We start from the raw sequence: 20,475 nt of genomic DNA on the forward strand, positions 1-20,475 counted from the left end.
TGTTCATAATTAGGGTTCCCTCGAATCCTAGTATTCATTATCTGAACTTCTGCAGTTACAAGGTTTTACAGAAAGGCAAAAGTTTCATAGTATGGAAAGACTCACTAATTAAGGTACTATTTAAAAATAAGCCGCCATTCAAACATCTCACTTTCACTAGTCCAACCCTGCCTGTGAAGTCAGCATCCAGTCTTATAAACACCTAGGTTATATAATGTAGATACAGATATCCTTTACCATCAAAATTCTAGCAATCTGAGCTCTGAAACTGAAGAGATTTAACATAAATTTTCAGAAAAATCCCCAACTATCCAAACTCTTGATACTCATCATCCAAAACTCAGTACCCAACAGAGCAGATTATATGGTGTTACTCACTATCCAAACCTTCACTATTCAAACTCAAGAACCACATAGATTGAGTAAAAGTAAAAACAAAAAACAAAACCCCCACAAACTTGCACACTATAATCCCAGAAAAAACTACATGATTTCATTGTGAATTACAGTGATTTTGGAGAACTACTTGAATTATACATGCAAATGAAGATCTGGCAAACAAAACAGTTAACTGAAGGAAAACAATCAATTTGATGGGCATCAAGGGAAATGATTTGAATTTCAAAAAACCAAGGCAGGTGTTTAGCAAGCAGTGAATTATGTGTCTATTTTTGCAAATTAATCTTTTCAATGATTGTGCTATACAAATCAATCATAAAGTAGAGGATAACTGTAGAAAGCCATATCAAGTTATGACAAAACAGTAAAAAATATGTTAAAACAACACATGAATTATTCTGTTCATTCTAAGAATTTACAATAGGTATATTACAGAGCAAATTTTATAAACAGAAGAAAAAAACTTCTTTTCATAATTTGTTTCTTTTATCAAGACAAAGTCCAAATTGATCCCCCTTCAACTCCCACAAATTCAGTATATTAGATGTGTTATGTCCAATATGTTATTATATAATTATGTATAACATATATTCAGTATATTGCATAAGTTTACTACTTATAAACTTCAAAATATATAAAAATATGTCAGGCAAATGAACTGAAGAGTATTATTTTTAAAACTTTACAAATTAAAAGTTAATGATCACCAGAATAACTGACATTTGGCATTCCAAAAACACAGTGCTTCTGTATATACCAACTCAAAGACTGGTCAACTGAAGTCACCACTGTTAACATAAACTCCGAGAAAAAACTTTCAGAGGTCTTGACTACCATGCAAATTTCATAATGTGCTTCAGGATGTTCTCAGAGTTGCCTGTCTCATTTTATACCAGATCTAATAAATGTCACTTGTTCTTCCCTCATTTCTGACAGCTTCAGAATGACTAAAGTAGAATACAGTCCCTTCATGTAATACAGGTGTACATTTCACATGGATTTGAAATTTAATCCAGTATCAATGCACTTTAGACCTTAGTCTTTCAGGAATATTCACTGTACTAAATGAAGAAAAATGCTCCCAGTAAGGGTTAATGCTTATAATCTCGAAGTAAAAGTTCTAGTTTAGTGTAGCAGGAAAAAATAGCAATTTAATTTAATCCAAATATCTAACCATATATCCAAATAGTCTTAGCTTTTTCACATTGACCCTGTCCAGTAGAAATAAAAGATTGCTTTTATATATCTCTCAATGTCATCTCATTATAAGCAGTGATAATCCAAGAGTAGCTCAATAGCAGATACTCCTCAACTTACAATGGGGTTACATTCCAATAAATCTATCATAAGTTGAAAATATCCTAAGTTGAAAACACATTTAACACACTTAACCTACTGAACACCATAGCTTAGCCTAGCCTATGTAAAACATGCTCAGAACACATATATTAGCTTATACCTGGGAAAAATCATCTAACACAATGTGCCTATTTTATACTGAAATGTTGACTATCTCATATAATTTATTGAATAGCGAAATAAGAGTGATAAACAGAATGGCTGTATGGGTACTTGAAGTACAATTTCTGCTGAATTCATATTGCTTTCACACCATTATAAAGTCAAAATATTACAGGTCAGAATAAAAGTCAAACCAAAAGTCAGGGACCATCTATACTAAAGTCAGGGACCATCTATACTAATTAGCCTTTCCTGGTATTTTGTGGTACCTATGATCAGATTTTCATACAAGGAGAAATCATCTATTAATACATTCATTTCATGAATCCTCTGCTCCTTCCTTATGTTAGGAACAAGTGCTCAATGCTGCAAGGAAGAATCAGCACTCAGACAAAAAGTTTTCTCAGCAAGGCAATTTACTTCTGCAGGTGGGTGCTACCTGTGTCAGTCACGTTTGCCAAGGGCACACCGAACAAAGGAGAGAAGGGTTTTTATCCCTAACGCAGCCCCTGTATCTGTGTCCTTTCCCCATTGGCTGGAGTAAGACCGCACAATATAAACTACCCCGATTGGCTAAAACTTAAGCTTTTCTAAATATGGTCACCACGTGATGGGGAAGCAAGGGAGAGAAGGGGGTCCTCACGGGAAACCAGGAGCTAATGCATTCCCAAATAAGGGAAGGAATGTGAGCCACAAACCAGCTGAGACTTAGGCATGCCAGAATATATTAGGGAACAGGTAGGCCAGGCTCAGAAAAATGGAGAACAAAGAATAATGAAACTAGATTTCTTGAAGAGGAACTTATTGTGTCCCACACTTACCTCCCCCTCAACCCCTAACCTGCATACCCATGTGCATGCGCGTGCACACACGCACGCGCGCGCACACACACACACACACACAGTCATTTACCTGATTGGAATGAGTAACAATTAGAGTCCTCTGTTCTGGGAAGTTGTGGTAGATGTTGGATATGATCTGAACTGCCACATCTGTTTTGCCCGTACCAGGTGGGCCCACAACCTAAAAAGAAGATGAACACATAGAAAACTACTAAGTCATCAGAGTTATCACACATTGTTAGAAAACGTGAAGTACAGACCTGAAAGATAAAATTAACAAATTCAGTAGATGGGCCCAATAACAGAATGAACAGGATAGAAGAAGAGTTGGTGAACTTTGAGAGAGATCAGTAAGCTACACAACCTGAATAACAGAAAAAAAGATTAAAAAAATAGAGACTCATGAATCTATAGAACATTAACAAGTCTAACACTCACGTCAACAAATTCTAAGACAGAAAGGAAAAAGAGTATGGCATAGACAAAATTTTAGAAAAATCATGGCTGAAAATTTCCTAAATATGGCAAAAGACATACATCTACAGATTCAAGCAGCTCAGTGAACCCCAACAGAATAACCCCAAAGAAATCCAAGCCCAGATATACCACAATTAAATGGTTAAAAACAAAAAGCAAAGAAAAAAAAATCCTGATAGCAAACACAGAAAAATGATGCATTACATATTACAAAAAGATGTTTAAAATGACTTTGGATTTGTCATCAGAAAACATGGAAGTCAGAAGGAAGTGTAATAACATTTAAAGTGCTAAAAGGAAGAACTATCAACCCACAATTCTATGTCCAGGTAAAATATCTTTTAAGAAGATGAATTAGAGACATTCTTGCATGAAGAAAAACAAAACTAACTCATATCTAGTAGACATGTTATAAAAAGTGGTTTTTGTTTTTGTTTTTTTAAAAAGTTCCTCAGACAGAAAATGCTACCAGAGGAAACTTGGAAAATCTGGAATGTAGAATAAATGGCAAATATAATAAGAGGCTATTTTTTTCCTCTAGAGTTCTTTAAAATATGTATACAGTTGAAAGCAAAAATTCTACTACTATCTGATGGTATCTTAAAGTATTTAGATGTAGCACATAAAACAACTACAATACAAAAGGGGAAGGAAGGTAAAGGAAACTTTATGGGAGTAAGTATTTGCCAATCAACCTGAAGTGACATAATACTGATTGTAAGTAGGCTATGAAAAGTTAAATATATTGCAAATCCCTAAAGCAGCCACTAAGAAAACACTACACCCAAAAATATAATGAAAGAATATGATAGGCCAGGCACAGTGACTCACACCTGCAATCTCAGCACTTTGGGAGGCTGAGGCAGGCAGATCACTTGAGGCCAGGAGTTCAAGACCAGCCTGGCCAACATAGTGAAACCCAATTCTCTACTAAAAATACAAAAATATCAGCTGGCTGTGGTGGTGCACACCTGTAATCCCAGCTACTCAGGTGGCTGAGGCACAAGAATCACTTGGAAAGCAGGGGTTGCAGTGAGCTAAGATGGTGCCACTACACTTCAGCCTGGGCTACAAAGTAAGACTGTCTCAAAAAAAATATATATATATATATATACACATATATATGTATATATATATATGTATATATATATGTAAAAAACAAAAACATAATACTCAAAACTATTCAAATAACACAATGGAAGGCATGAAAAGGGAAACAGAAGAATACAAAATAAAGGGAACAAATAGAAAATAAATAAAAAATGATAGGCCTAAATCCAAATGTGTCCTTTAATTTGCATTAAATGTGAATAGTCTAAACACATAAGTTGAAAGACAGAGTCTCAGAATGGATAAAGCAACATACCTAAAGTATATGCTGTTTATAAGAAACTCACCTCAAATATAACGACAAGTAGAAGTAAAATGACAGAAAAAGAAATATCGTGCAAACACCACTTAAAAGAAAGCTGCAGTAATGATATTAATATCAGACAAAGTAGACTTCAGAGCATAGAAAACGTCCATCAATGAAGACAGACATTACATAATAATAAATGGGGCCAATTCACCAAGACAACATAACAACCCTAAAGGTGTGAAGCACTTATCCATGAAGCTTCAAAATACATTAAGCAAAAATTCACAGAACTAAAGGAGAAATAGACAAATTCATAATTATAGTGAGAGACTTCAATAGTCTGCTTTCAGTAATCAACAAAACAACAGACAGAAAATCAGCAATAATAGAGAAAAATTAAATAATAACATCAACAAAATGGATCTAATCGACATTTATAGGACAACCTACTCCAGAACAACAGAATACACATTCTTTTCAAGTACACATGAAATAGTCACCAAGAGAGATCATATGCTGGGCCATAAAACAAATTTTAACAAATTTAAAAAGCAAAAACCAAAAAATTAAAATCATACAATACATTCTCTGACCAAAATAGACTTTGACCAGAAATCAATAACTGGAAGATTACAGGGAAACCTCCAAATACTTAAAAATTAAACACACTTCTAAATCAGTTGTCAGCAGACTCTTTCTGTAAAGAGCCAGAGAGGAAGCATTTTCGGCTTTGCAGGCTAAGCAATCTCTGTTGCAAGTACTAATCTCTGCCATTGCAGCACAAAAGTGGCCATAAGCAATGCAGAAAACAAGTGGATGATATATTTGCTAATTACCCTGATTTGATCATTACACAATGTATACAGTCATCAAAACATCACATCATACCCCATAAATAAGTACAATCATGTCAATTAAAAATAAAACTTTTAAAAAATGGGCAGTCATGTTCTAATAAAACTTTACGAACACTGAAGCAAGCAGCAAGATCTCTAAATGCATAAGAACCTACACTTACTTGTAAACACTTAAATTCAGCGGGGTTGCTGTACTTGAAATAGAATGCATTCTAAAATCTGTTACTTACTTCTAGTCTTAATCTATGTTAAAAAAAAAAAAAAAAAAAGGTGTGGCTGAGTGCGGTGGCTCACGCCTGTAATCCCAACACATTGGGAGGCTGAGGCAGGTGGATCACCTGAGGTCAAGAGTTCGAGACCAGACTGGCCAATATGGCAAAACCCTGTCTCTACTAAAAATACAAAAAATTAGCCAGGCATGGTGGCAGGTACCTGTAATCTCAGCTACTTGGGAGGCTGAGGCAGAAGAATCACTTGAACCTGGGAGGCAGAGGCTGCAGTGAGCTGAGATCGCGCCACTGCACTCCGGCATGGGCAACAAGAGCGAAACTCCATCTCAGAAAACAAACAAACAAACAAACAGGTGTAACAATTCTCTTACCATAGTCAGCCCAGGCTGCATTCCAGCACGGATGGCTTCTATCTGTGTATGAGTGAACTGAATCGTATTACTGCAAATAAGAGTAAATAAAAAGTTGGTACAGATAAATGATGCTTTGTATAATACAAATTTAGACAACAATGACCAGTGGTCTAAATATCTGCTCTGTATTTACCCCAGTTCTCTCAATCTCTTCTGAATGACTCCCTTCACCTCTACCCCTCAACACAGACAATTAAAATGGAATTATAGTTATTTTTTGGTACTTAGCCCATCCCAGGCCTCATTTGGAGTGCCAAAGTTCTAGTTTCCATTCTAATACTAAATATAATGCCAATTTACTAGTTATGGCACACATGCATTAGGGCTACTGCTATATGTAACACAGGCTCATGAAGTAAGAACCCTTTGCTCAAATTAAGGTAGACCTCTAACATTTATTTCTCATAGTACCTGAAAATGTTTCTTTTTGAAATATTATGACTACAGAATGGCCTAAAATGTCAGTTATTCAGCTGACTGACAGAATAGAAAGAGGGTTCAGAAACAGGAGTTTTGTGGAGTTTTAAAAGAAACAGAAAATTTAAAAACATTCCTAATCCAGTTGAAATGGCAAACTATTATTCATTATTACAATTATAATAGGTAGTAAAATTACCGTTTGGGTTGATTATAAGGATAAGGACCCCTATTAGGAATAACATGGGGCTCAACAATTAAGGTTTTTGCTTCCTCGGTGTCTTCATCTTCCACATCCGCATCTTTCCTTTTCTTCCCCTTTCCACTTCTTACTGGAAAAGTTATCCTACAAGACCAAAACTTCTGTTCATTTTTACAATTAACAAGGATTTACTGAGTACCTATCTGGTGCATGACATTGTATGCACGATAATCAGAGGAGTAAGAAACATTTCTGGCTTAAAGGAACTCACTATCTGTATGTAAACTCTGAAAATGGTCGAGTTACAAGCCCTAACGTGTGTTGGGAGTTTTCAAATTTAAAAAAGTCACCCAGTTAACGAAGAATTAAGGGAGAATTTAAAGAAACATTAAATATTATCTCATGTGCATTGTAAAGTGTTTTATTCATTGTCTGTCCTTCATTTAATCAGAAAAAAATTTCATGGGACAGATGGCATCTAAGATGAGTCTCAAAGAATTTAGACATTCAAAGACGGGAAGAGAAGACATTCCTGGAAGAAAGAAGCAACAGCAGAGGCCAAGTACAAGCAGCGTATTTCGCCTGGGCATAGGGTAGAGAAAAATAAGGCTGAAGAGACAGAAGCCTTGTTATGACAGGAACCTTGTAATGACATGTCTAGAATATGAAGCTTTTAAGGCAGAGGGTCATAACCTGGGGTTAGGAGGTAACTCCCCACAGATACCTCAGGGAAGTCAATGAACTCCCTAAAATTGACCTAAAAAATTCATTCTCTATGTGTACTTTTTCCAGTTGTCTTTCACATTCTAAAAAAATAGATAACACCAAAGAATGCTAAGAGCCAATGAGGCTAAGTGGTCAGCACTTATTTTGGTAAGAAATAGGAGCAATCAGCTTTTTAGCTAGGCAGTGAATAGCTCTAGCAGTAAACCATGTAATGGATTCTAGTGAGGTGAGATAGGGAGGAAAGATTTTGCTATCATAAAGACTGCTGAGGGCCTAAAGAGGGAGCAGTACAAATGGCACATGAAAAAACTATGCTCGGCCAGGCGCGTTGGCTCACGCCTGTGATCCAGCACTTTGGGAGGCCGAGGCGGGTGAATCACGAGGTCAGGAGATCGAGACCATCCTGGCTAACACGGTGAAACCCCGTCTCTACTAAAAATACAAAAAATTAGCCGGGCGTGGTGGCGGGCGCCTGCAGTCCCAGCTACTCAGGAGGCTAAGGCAGGAGAATGGCGTGAACCCGGGAGGCAGAGCTTGCAGTGAGCCAAGATGGCGCCACTGCACTCCAGCCCGGGCGACAGAGCGAAAAAACTATCCTTGGCCGGGCGCGGTGGCTCACGCCTGTAATCCCAGCACTTTGGGAGGCCAAGGTGGGTGGATCACGAGGTCAGCAGATCGAGACCAGCCTGGCTAACACGGTGAAACCCTGTCTCTACTAAAAATACAAAAAAAAAAAAATTTGCCAGGCGTGGTGGCGGGCGCCTGCAGTCCCAGCTACTTCGGAGGCTGAGGCAGGAGACTGACGTGAACCCGTGAGTCGGAGCTTGCAGTGAGCAGAGACAGCGCGCCACTGCACTCCAGCCTGGGCGACAGAGCAAAAACAAACAAAAAAAAAAACAAAAAACTATCCTCAAGGCAGAATCTCTGAGATATAGCAGGAGTTTTATGGGAGTAAAAAGATTCAAAAATAATGCTGAGATTTCAAGATGGAGGAGTAGAAAAATGTCTTTGCCATAAATAGGATTAGGAAAGTATGGAGGAAGACTAGGTTTGGGTGTATAAAGGATACGTATATTTAAAATGTATAATTAATTATTATTTTAGGATAGAGTCTCGCTCTGTCTCACCCAGGCTAGAGTGCAGTGGTGTGATCATAGCTCACTGCAGCCTCACACTCCTGGGTTCATGTGATCCTCCCACCTCAGCTTCCTGAATAGCTGGGACTGTAGGCACACACCAATCTTGCTAATTTTTTTTTTTTTTTTAATAGAGTTGAGGTCTCAGTTGCCCAGGGTGGTCTGGAATTCCTGACTTCAAGCAATCCTCCCAACTTCACCTCCCAAAGTGTTGGGATTACAGGCATGAGCCACCACACCTGGCCTATTATTTTATATATATATACAGTTGAAAGCTGTGTGTTTTCTAATTTCTAGCTAAGAAAGTAATCTGTGGGCTACCACCCATAGGTATACTCAGTGCCTTACCACTAATCCATATGAAGGAATTCAGGGAATAACAACCAATTATTTCAGGTACTTTGTTCTGTTCTCACTTAAATTTTAAGACCAGACCTAATTTAAGATTAAATATGACTATTGTATTTATTTTATTTATTTAGAGATGAGGTCTTCCTCTGTCACCCAGGCTGGAGTACAGTGGCACAACCATAGCTTACTGCAGCCTTAAACGCCTGGGTTCACGCAATCCTCCTGCCTCAGCCTCCTGAGTTCCTGAAATTACAGGTGTGCGCCACCATGCCCAGCTACTTTTTTGAATTTTTTTAGAGATGGGGTCTCACTATGTTGCCCAGGCTGGTTTTGAATTCGTGGCCTCAAGCAGTCCTCCCGCCTTAGCCTCTGAAGTCACTGGGATTATATGCATGAGCCATTGTACCCAGCTATATTATGTACATTTCAAATTTGTGAAAGCACGCAAAGTTAAACAGATTTTTTTCCTAAAAACAAAGTTCAACATCACACAGCTGCATTAGTTGAGAAACATACCAGACTATGCATAACTGCAAAGACATATTTTAGTCAAATGCTATAAATATATTTATATAGTTCTCTTCAGACAATAAGTATTTATTGATCCCTTATTAGGTATTAGACTACTTTTATTGTGGTCTTAAAACAACTTCTGCAGTAAGAAATAGATTCAAATATAATAAAGTTATCCCAGTGATTGTATGGTGAAGGTAGGGACTGCTAAAACAAAATCCAAATATAGTACTCAAAACTCACTTTAGCTAACAATCCTGATGGCATAACGTACATTGACTACAGAATGCTGGAGAGGAGCGTACCCAGTTCTGACTTTACCTGAAAGGGGGTATTTGTAGAGCAGGGTCTTCTACAGTTACTTTAACATTATGACCAGGGAAGCTGGCTTTTAAATGCTCAATGGAGAGAAATGTATCATTGAAATCAAGGGTGGCAATCTGATTGGGCATTTTCGAATAATGTGCACTACTTGGGTCCCCATAACCTAAAATGATATCGTGCAGCCAGTCAGGTACCACACAATCAGTATTCATCAGGTTCCGAATAGTCTCCAGCACAGCCTGTCAGTAAAAGGACAGAAAAAGATTGTGTCAGTACGACATCTCAAACATTTGCACTTACTGGAATGCAGAGCTGGCTGCACTAATCCAGAATTCCCGAGTGTTTCAGAGCAAGAAGCTATTTTCCGCTGGCTGACAGGTGCTTGGCTAGACTGAATCAACAGCTATATTTTCAGCTGATACCACACACTGAGTTAAACAAAAGACCAAACTTAGCAAGAACAGTTTATCCGTTAAGAGTTCGCTTAGACAGAATGACATAAATAAATTTACCATTTGACTCCTATTGAGTAGGATGAAAACCAGACTCAGGTGGACACAGCAGTAAAAAAACAATATAGAACAAACCCTTAAAGAAAATACTTCCTCTCAGTAACTCCTGGAATTTTTCCCTCTTTATATTCCATAGTTCTTTAATGCTAAAGTCACGCACAACCAGAAGCACATTAATGTATGCTTCAATTGTGATGAAACGTCACAACTTAGAAATATTAAAATTAAGACTGTGAGAAGAAATAAAAAAGCAAACAAAATGATAAAAATAAAGGAAATATCAAATAAAATTTCAGAAGGAAAGAATCAGGACTACAACAAAAGGTCATTATAGTAGTTAGCATATATGCTGTCAAAAATAATTACAAAAAGCCAAGGGAAATTCTTAGACTTTCCAAAAATCATTTCAACAAAGTGATCTATCTCACATATAGAAATTTGGAGGCTAGGCTATTAATTTCAAAGAATAAAATAACCAAACCGACCATTTTTAAATCATAACTGTTATACAACTTTTGAAAACGATAAGATAGTATATGTTAATCACACCCTTAATCATGTTGCCTTGCTTTATGTTCTTACACTTACCAGTACCTGAAATTCTCTTGTTCAGGTACTTGGTTATTTGTTTTATCCCTACTATCCCTACTATCATTTGTTTAATCCCTACTAAAATATAATTCCCACAAGAGTAGGAATCTAGAACAGTTTAAATATGGAATGGGTGAATGAATGAATACCCAAATGAGTATATTCACATAACAATGACGAATAAGATCAGGGCTCTGCCCTCTAAGGAAATTACAGTTTTAGTAGCAAGATAAAATATGTCCTTAACTGTAATACAAAGCAGCAGAATGTGGTAAATAGTAAAGAATGTTACAAAATACAGTGGGAACAAATTTCACAGTAAATAAGAGAGATGGATGCAGGGGACACTTAACATTAGGAAAGGTTTCTTGGAGGAAAGTGGCATTTTTACTGAACTCAAGTAAAAGATTTGCGAAGGAGCTTTGATTTATTACATCATGAATAGAAAGTCAAAGAAATGTTCTGAGAAGGAGAGTAAAATGATCAGTGTCACACAGTAGGAGGAAACATGAAAAACAGGTGACTGGCTATGAGGAGACTCAAGGGTAGACAAAGAGGAGGCTACTATAACTGTCTAGGCAAAAAATAAAGTATCCAGATTAGGACAGGTTGTACAAACTGGAAAAGAGAAAAGGCAATAAATGAGAGATGCTACACAGGTACATAATGAAACACCAAAGAAACCAAAAGAGCATTCTTTTTTTCCTAAACATAGGCAAGTTAATCATTCCCCCTCTTTCTTGGATCAGAAACTAAATGCCTCCTTTGAACTTTCAGGACACTTTTATCCACAGGCTTTTTATGGCTTTTGGTACCTTCTAACTGTTCATGGTAGGCATCTGTCTATATTTCTAGCTTCTCTAAAGGTATAAGTTGTGTCTGATTCATCTTCATAAGCTTCATCTTAGCACAATATCTGACTTACAGTAGGCACTAGTCAAACAAATGAATATAAGAAAACAATGTTTTAGTTTTCAGTGAAGTAACTGAGATTTACTTACTGAAAACTGACCAACTGTGACAGTCAAAGGTACTATAAAACTTGGAAACTCTTAGATTTCTCCATCCTTCGATCACTCAATAAATGTTTATTAAGAACATACTATATAACAGGCACAGTTCTAGGTGCTAAGGATAAGCTGGCAGACAAAACAAAGACCCTGCCCTGATAGACTTGCTTGCTTCATTGCTTTCTAATGAAGAATTCAGATACATAACAAATGTATAATAATCAGTTATGATAAAGGCTCTGAGGAAAAATAAAGGTAATAGGGTAGAGAATGATGAGAAGGGAAGATGCTACTTTAGGTAAGGTTGCCAGGGAAGGCTTCTCTTAGGAGGTGACATTGAAAAACAGTTGCCCATGTCAGGTGAGGAAAAGAACTATGTAAATACCTGGGGATAATTACCTAAGTAAAAGGAACACCATGTGAAAAGTCTTGGATTATTTTAAAAAACAGCAAAGAGGGCAGTGTGACTGACATGGAGTGAATAAGGAAAAAGTGTTAGAAAATGATGTTGGAGAGGACACCAGAAGACAGATAATGAGAGGGCCTTTTGGATTATGGTAGGAACTTTCTAATGTGATGGGAAACCATTAAAGAATGTTAAGTGGGGGTATCAAATCAAGGTATACTTCACATTTTAAAAGGATTATTCAGCCATTATGTGGACATGTGTAAGGGGAGGAATAGACAAGAAAGGAGGCAGGGATGTGAGAGATAAAGGTGTCCTGGACATGGCATCAGCAGAGGTGATGAGCTAATCAGACTTACTGATAGATTAGAGGTAGAGTATGAGACAAAGAGAAATCAAGGATATCTCCATTTGTGTTCAACAACAGGGAGAGATGAAGAACAAGTTCTGCTGTTCAAAAGATTTTCTTAAAAAATCACAACAACAGGGTTACATAAAAGTAATAAAGTGATAGCAATGTCTAAGAAGTACTGCACTTCGGGAGAAAGAGAAAAGAAAGGCACTCTTTCTGCAAAAGCTACATATATCAAATGCTACAACTGTTCAATGTTTAAGTTTTATAATATAGTTTCAAATAATGGTTTTTAAAACTATCCTTTACTAAAACTCTTCTCCCCATAAAGTTATTCTAAAAGTAGAACTTTGAGCCACCAAACCTCCCTTTCCTACTAATGAGTAAAAATATATTATATCATATAGTAATTCAGAGCCTTGAGGTTCCATATCTGTATTCTTAAAGTGACCTGGAAGTATACCTACTTTTGATTCAAAAAAGAAGCCCCAGTAAACAAGTACGCAAGTTCTCTTCACTTCATAATAGGGCATTAACTGAATACCTAATATACACAAAGCAAAAAAGGAGGTGGACCTTTAGAATAACACTTGGATTCATCTATATTTTAAGTTTTTAAACTCCTCAAAAGACAAAATAGATTTAAGAAATCAATTTCTTTAAATTTTTATATTTCATCAATTTGTTAAAAGTTTAAGAGGATTGCTTATAGTAAAAATAAAAGCAGTCATTATTTTTTTCTTAACAAATCTTCCTCTAACCAAATATCTCTGTGTTTATGTCATAAAAGTTACTTAAATTATGACATAGTACTTTTAGTTACATACCCCCAAATTACCTTAAAGTTATTTTCCTTTGGTTTTCTCCTCATTATTATATTAAAAGTTTCATATACATCCTCTGCTCCATTTTGTATAGTATTGGTCATATCTTGTTGATACTGGTTTGGATCCAAAAACACTCTAAATGTCCTTGATTCTCCTCTAAGATTGGGTCTGGGTTCAGGTCCTGGACAATTTGAAAAAGTTTGTTAAATAAAACATGTATTTTTCAAATATCAAAGTAAGTTAACAGTATTTCTTTTCTAGAAATGGCGAGTAAATGGTTCAGGCTTAACTCCAACCATTCTTCCCAAAGTAGAATGCCCTCCACTCACCCACTTCAAATTCTAAGATGCTGAAAATATTTTCTTCTTTCTCTAAATTCTTACTATTTCCTTCCATAGCAGTCATGTAATGTTTACGATGCAACACCATGACTTGCAATAATTTGTACACACACTCAACTAAAATAGGAGTACTTAGAAGTCAAAGAACTTATCTTTACTTTTGTCACTCATAGCTCCCACTACTGCCTTACGTATATTAAGTATTCAATAAATATTTTCTAATTAAATCTATGTATTTTAGAATTTAAGGCATAGTTTTCTATTCATTAATTCCTTAATTTGACAGAGGTTCATCACTTTTCTCATCCTTCCACATTCCATACCTAGTATAACCAGCATGAAAAGAAATTTCACATACACAGAAATGTAGGATACTAATGGTTGAAAGCCCAGAGCCTTTTCTTTCCTCTCTGACATATCTCCTCTTTTTTTGGGGGGCTGGGGGGAAGGGGGGGTCTTAGACCTCGAACTTTGGTTCCATTATGTGGCCTTATGCTTATTCCATCCATTTTCCATTCCCTTCTCCTATTTCCTCTCATTCTAGAGATAAATAACTTAATCATCAGCAGTTTAGCAATGATATAATCTCTAAACCACAGATGGCAGAAACTGACTGAAGTTTCAAAAGAAGTTCAACAACCAAATTGTAAAATAAGCACTAGACATGTATGCAGTTGTAATTTAATAATAAGTATTATAAAGGAAGTCAGGACAACAGAAGAAAGAATTTCAAAGGGATAATAAGTGATACACGTAAGAAATCAAATAACTGACTAATTTTGTAAAGCAGTGTTTTTAAATGCGGTAAAGTTGGCATCTTATGCAGGATAATTCCTTCTTTTATTTCTGTTCAGATGTTTAGCATCCTTGGCTCACAGTTACCTAATGCCAAGAGCCTGCCATTCCTCACCTCTATCCCAGTCATTTGAAAACCTAAATATCACTATGCATTTTCAAACGCAGGACAGTATTGTTCCCAATTAAGAACCACCACTACAATGAATTAAAATAGTCAAATTTAAGAAGAAAAAATATATCATTGAACACAAAACAGCTTGGACAACTGTAAGAGATATTTAGAGTGTTTCTTAAAAAAAAAATATTCTAAAGTATTACATATTTTAAAAAGCTTTGAATAAAGATGATTTCAAAAGATCCTGTCCCAGAGTTCGAGACCAGCCTGGCCAACATGGTGAAACTCTGTCTCTACTAAAAATACAAAAATTAGCCAGGCGCGGTGGCAGGCACCTGTAATCCCAGCTACTGGGGTGGCTGAGGTAGAATTGCTTGAACTTGGGAGGCAGAGGTTGCAGTGGGCCGAGATCGCGCCACTGGACTCCAGCCTGGTTGACAGAGCAAAACTCCGTCTTGGGGGGAAAAAAAGAAAAAGATCCTGTCCTTTCCAATATCTAACATAGAAGTTTTGAAACTGTCTGGGTGTGGTGGTGGCTCATGTCTGTAATCCCAGCACTTTGGGAGGCCGAGGCAAGTGGACTGCTTGATCTCAGGAGTTTGAGACCAGCCTGGGCAACATGGGGAAACCCCAGCTCTATAAAAATTAACCGGGCATGGTCGCACGTGCCTATGGTCCCAGCTACTAGCAGGGCTGAGGCTGGAGAATCGCATGAACCCAGGAGGCAGAGGTTGCAGTGAGCCGAGATTGTGCCACTGAACTCCAGCCTGTGTGACACAGTGAGAAACCATGTTACCTATATCTAAAACTGCACAGTAGGTACCCTACACATATTTGATACAAAATCCTTTGTGTCAATTTAGTAGGTAAAACAACTAAAAAATATTACCTAAGAAGCAAAAAGGAAAAAAGGCAAAGAAATTTATCATTCTATACACACATTCTTTCAAAAATATAGGTCACCATACCATCTTCAATGACACGTCCTTTATCATCCAGCATGCCCTGAATTTCACAGCCTCTGACATAAACCAGGCCAACCTGCTCAATAAAAGGTCTCCTACGGTCAAACTTAGTGCCATAAGGTTTTGTGGGACGTACGGTAATTAAAAAGCATACATCATGCTTACGAAGACCTGGTAAGATATAAAGACATTTTCATTTATTAGAATTTCATTGTTTTCAGTCTTTTGTAGGCAAATTCTTATTTGCCTCTCTACCTCTTATCTTTGGTAGAGAGATACCGTGAGTGACCAATGATTATTATCGCATTGTAACACAATTATGGGCTTTTCTATAATCTTTAATACTCAATATTTCATAGCATTAATTGAAATGAAAACCTCTTTATATTAAAATTAGAAACATTCATGCCATGAATATATTACTGAATAAGCCCTCCAAGTCATGCTACAGCTCCAAAATTGGATGTTCGTCATCATTCTTATTTTTAACAATCTTAATAAGTAACCAAAAATATGGCTGGCATATAATCCATCTATAGCATATTTAGCAGGTTTTTAATATCAGTTTAAACTATCTATCAGTGTCATTCCAAAGACAGCCTAATTGTATTTCACTAAAACAGGTCAACTCAAGAATAATTCATCAAGGCAAAAAAGTATTGTTTACAGATATGATCTTGAGAAAGATGGCTGAATATATACAGTTTCAGTTGGCAAATCGTGAACATTTTTATAAGTGAATGTCAAGAAATAGGAGACTTGTGCCAGAGTCCACAGCTTCTTGGTCACTAGACCCATAATGAACTCAAATGGCTTCCCAGCTCTATTAAAAGTAGAGAAACTGGAAGACAAGAATTATAAAATTAGACCTCACAGCATGTAATGCTACACCACTTAATCTTCATTCCATTTCTGATGTTTTTGTTAGCCATTACATGACATAAATGTAAATGTAAACAGTCTGCTTGCTCACAACCTTGTTAACAACAAACACAATGAAATCAAATCAACAATGTGGGCATATGGCTAATAGTACTGAAAATATTTTGGTTTGTTTTAATTGGGGGACTGGTTAGAGTATGGGTAAAGGTAGAAATAATAACTCTATTCATAATACTGACTTAATTATTTCCCAATAAATTCTATGCAAAGCAGCAAGAGAAGTAATGAGAATGAATGGGAATCATCCTACTCTCTGAGTTGTACTACCTGTGTGACGTCTGATCTGCACAGCTCATTAAAACTTCTAAGTCTTACAGCCAAAGAAGTGGTCCTGAGAAGTCATTTATCCTCTCCCAAGATAGGAGTTACTTTTTGGCATCACTGAGGGATGACCTCTTGTTCCTTCCTAAAACAAACCACTTTACTCTGGGACATCTTAGATCTACATTTTTTAAAATCCTATATGTCTCTCTCCTTGCAACCATTTGTATCCACCCTATCCTAGCTGTGCTTTCTGGAGCAAATCTGGCATTTCCATTTCATGAATTCTGTTTCCTTAACTTTAAATGAGAATATTGAAGAAGATAAGGGCTTGAGGTTCACACCTTTTCAAAGGGACAAAAGGAATGTTTTATGGTATTTAGTTTAATAATCTTTAAAATTTACTTTTATAAAACAATATTCAGCTGGGCGCGGTGGCTCACGCCTGTAATCCCAGCACTTTGGGAGGCTGAGGTGGGTAGATCACAAGACCAGCCTGGCCAAGATGGTGAAACCCCGTCTCTACTAAAAATACAAAAAATTAGCTGGGCGTGGTGGCAGGTGCCTGTAATCCCAGCTACTCGGGAGGCTGAGGCAGAGAATTGTTTGAACCCAGGAGGTGGAGGTTGCAGTGAGCCGAGATTGTGCCACTGCACTCCAGACTGGGCGACAGAGTGAGACTCCATCTAAAAAAAAAAAAAAAATGTATTATTGTTTACAGAATCTCTCCTTTTTACTCCATTTTCTATTTGGCTACCCTATCTGTGATCAATATAGGGGCTGGTTTTTGGCCCAGGCCTCCCAGAAAACACTTTTCTCTCCATCATACCCCAGATTATCACTCATCCCACAATACCCTATTGTGCCCTATCTTGCCCATCAAAATGTACCCCGTCCAGTTCTCATTCTACCAGAGGCTGATGTTTAAAAGAAAAAAAGACTGTCTCATGTCCTTCTGAAAGCAGTCAGTAATGGGAGAAGTGGCCTGTTTTTAAACATCCTTTTGTTTTCCTTAACACCAAAATGCAGACCTCTCATCTATAAATTCCTATAGAGTCCTTTAAAATAAACAAAATTCCAACTATTTACTACTTCTGGGGGTACCCAGTAAGTTATCTCAGTTTATTACCCACAGTGTTTAATATCTCCTTAAGCTTCAAGGAATAATAAATATGAGACCTTCTCCAGCAACTTAATGGCTTTCTCGAGGCTCAGCAATAATAAAGGTGCACATTAGTCTAGATGAGTAAAATACCAGGATGGAACTCTTTTGAAGGATACAAGGGTTATAAAACAATCTGTCATAAACTATACCCGCTACAGTAGGCATTTGTTAAACATTTGGCTAGCTTTGTTGCTGGATTCCTTCAGAATTCTTTGATATAGTTCCCATGATTATAAACAGCTACACTGGTAGTAATAATTTCTGAAAACAGATCCATTAAGGGACTATCCCTTTCCTTCTGGCATGCCAAGAAGGTAGAAGGAGGTAAAACCTACTGTTTCTCAAAACAGGGCATCAAGTAAGACCTCTCACAGGACAGCTGGGAGAAAAATATAAAACTGCCTATTAGAAATCAGTTCATATGTCACTTCTGGCAGATGTCTTATTGATGTTTTAACTCTATTGGACTTAGTAATTTTGAACATATCTGCCTCCAAAACAAATTAATTTTGACATGGAACTCTAATCCTTAAAATCTTGCCTAGCAAAAATAGGAGGAATAACTCCTTTAATTTCTTTGCAATTATTATATATCCTTGACTACATTTGATTTCACTGACTCTTTATCCTTTCTGCCTTAGGTGCAAATAAACTATTATTTATTTCTGAATTGTTTCACTATAGCCCTGCCCACCCCCACATATTCTTTTTAAGCTTGCCTAATTTTTATTTTCCACAAAGTGTATGTATTTCTATTTTTTTCACCTTGGCTACTTTTATCTTTTGAAAAATACCAATTTTCCTTACTGCTCTGCATGTTTGCATGTTATATGTGGGCTTTCTCCCTGCTCTTTGGTGAACAAAGAAAAAGAATATTTTTATTCTTTTATATTGATCCCAGAAATCCATAAATATTATTTTGCTAAATTTAAGACTTAAAATGCTCTCCTCTAGGCTTTGCAAACTTCAGTTTTCAAAACTTTGATATGTATGCAATTTTATACTTTTTATTAAAGTATTAAGATACCTAAATATTCTTGTATGATCCCTGGTATTTTTAAAACTAATAATTAGAAAAAAAGTTGCTATTCTTTAAATCAAATTTCAAGGATAACGCTGAATAAAAGCTTTAAAGGATAACATTTAGTAAAAGTACTTTGTTAATGCTCTAAGTGAAAGTTCATAACAAGGCAAAAGGTAATGTCACTTTTTGAAATACAAACTTACCTTCCCATTCATCTTTGATGTGATCTCTGACATTGAGATTTATGGTAACATCTGCACGAACTCGGGTTGGCCAGTTTTCACCTATGTTGGGTTTGGCCACTTCAACGACAGTGAAAGCCACAATGGGCTGGGCCATTCGCGCCCAACCACCAAACACTACACCACCATATTCAGATTGCCTGAAACCAAAGAAATGGATGATTACTCAAACAAAAAATAATTTATCCCCAACTTTTAGACAAGTTAAAACTAGTAAGTAGGAATACTGTTCAGCTAGTATTTAAGTCCTAATATTAGTAACCCTTATTTCTTAACTTAAAAAAAAAAACCTTTAACTCTCAAAGTATGCAAAGTATATAAGATAGCATGAAACAGGGATATGATAGCATGAAACAGGCAAACATGGTCCAGAAAAGAAAGAGAAGTAGAGGAATATCTCCTCTCCAACCTAAGAAAAAAGCTAACCCTATGTACATAAGAGCATTCTGGGGCTGAGCCATTTTATCAAAGAAATAAATAATCCAGCACACTTAGTTTTATTTCAGCTTTATTGAGGTATACTTGACAAATAAAAATTGTATATAGTTAAGGAATACAATGTGATGTTTTAAACTATGTATACACTGTGATATCATTACCAACACAGTTAGCATTTTTTGTGTGTGTGGTAAGAATACTTAAGATCTATCCTGGCAAGTTTCAAGTACATAAAACATTAATTATAGTCACTATACTTTACATTAGATCTCCAAACTTATGTATCTTGTAACTGAAAGTTTAGACCCTTTGACCAATATGACCCCATTCCCCCCACCTACAACCTGATAACTGCCCTTCTACTGCTTCTATGAATTTGCCTTTTTTAGATTCCATATGTAAAGTGAGATAATCAGTTTTTGTCTATCTGTATCTGGCTTAATACATTTAGCATAATGTACTCCAGGTTTATCCATGTTGTCAAAAAAAGGATTTCCTTCTTTTTAAAAGGTGAATCATATCCCATTGTGTGTTTTTATATACGTACACACACACCACATTTTCACATTTTCTTTATCCATTCAGCCCTTAAGTTGTTTCCACATCTTGGTTATTGTGAATAATGCTGCAATGAACACAAGAGTGCAGACATCTCTTTGGGATAGTGATTTTATTTCCTTTGGATAAACATTCAGAAGTGGGTTTGCTGGACCATATGACAGCTCTGTTTTTTAATTTTTTGATGAACCTCCATACCGCTTTCCATAATGGCTGCACT

At 36.5% G+C, this 20,475-nt stretch overlaps 1 protein-coding gene across 2 annotated transcripts in view; it reads right to left on the bottom strand.

Moving 5' to 3' along the window:
* AQR (aquarius intron-binding spliceosomal factor) overlaps nucleotides 1-20,475 on the bottom strand; it is a 115,091-nt gene that overhangs the window by 37,088 nt on the left and 57,528 nt on the right. For both annotated transcript variants that reach the window (XM_510286.8, XM_054667335.2), the window contains exons 17-23: nucleotides 19,221-19,399; nucleotides 15,629-15,796; nucleotides 13,418-13,587; nucleotides 9,706-9,947; nucleotides 6,656-6,802; nucleotides 5,998-6,067; nucleotides 2,773-2,883 (exon numbers count right to left, since the gene is read on the bottom strand). In XM_510286.8, the coding sequence (XP_510286.3) occupies nucleotides 2,773-2,883; nucleotides 5,998-6,067; nucleotides 6,656-6,802; nucleotides 9,706-9,947; nucleotides 13,418-13,587; nucleotides 15,629-15,796; nucleotides 19,221-19,399 (1,087 nt within the window). The remainder of the gene's footprint in view (nucleotides 1-2,772; nucleotides 2,884-5,997; nucleotides 6,068-6,655; nucleotides 6,803-9,705; nucleotides 9,948-13,417; nucleotides 13,588-15,628; nucleotides 15,797-19,220; nucleotides 19,400-20,475) is intronic.

The sequence above is a fragment of the Pan troglodytes genome, chromosome 16, assembly GCF_028858775.2.
Source record: "Pan troglodytes isolate AG18354 chromosome 16, NHGRI_mPanTro3-v2.0_pri, whole genome shotgun sequence".
NCBI classification, from domain to species: domain Eukaryota; kingdom Metazoa; phylum Chordata; class Mammalia; order Primates; family Hominidae; genus Pan; species Pan troglodytes.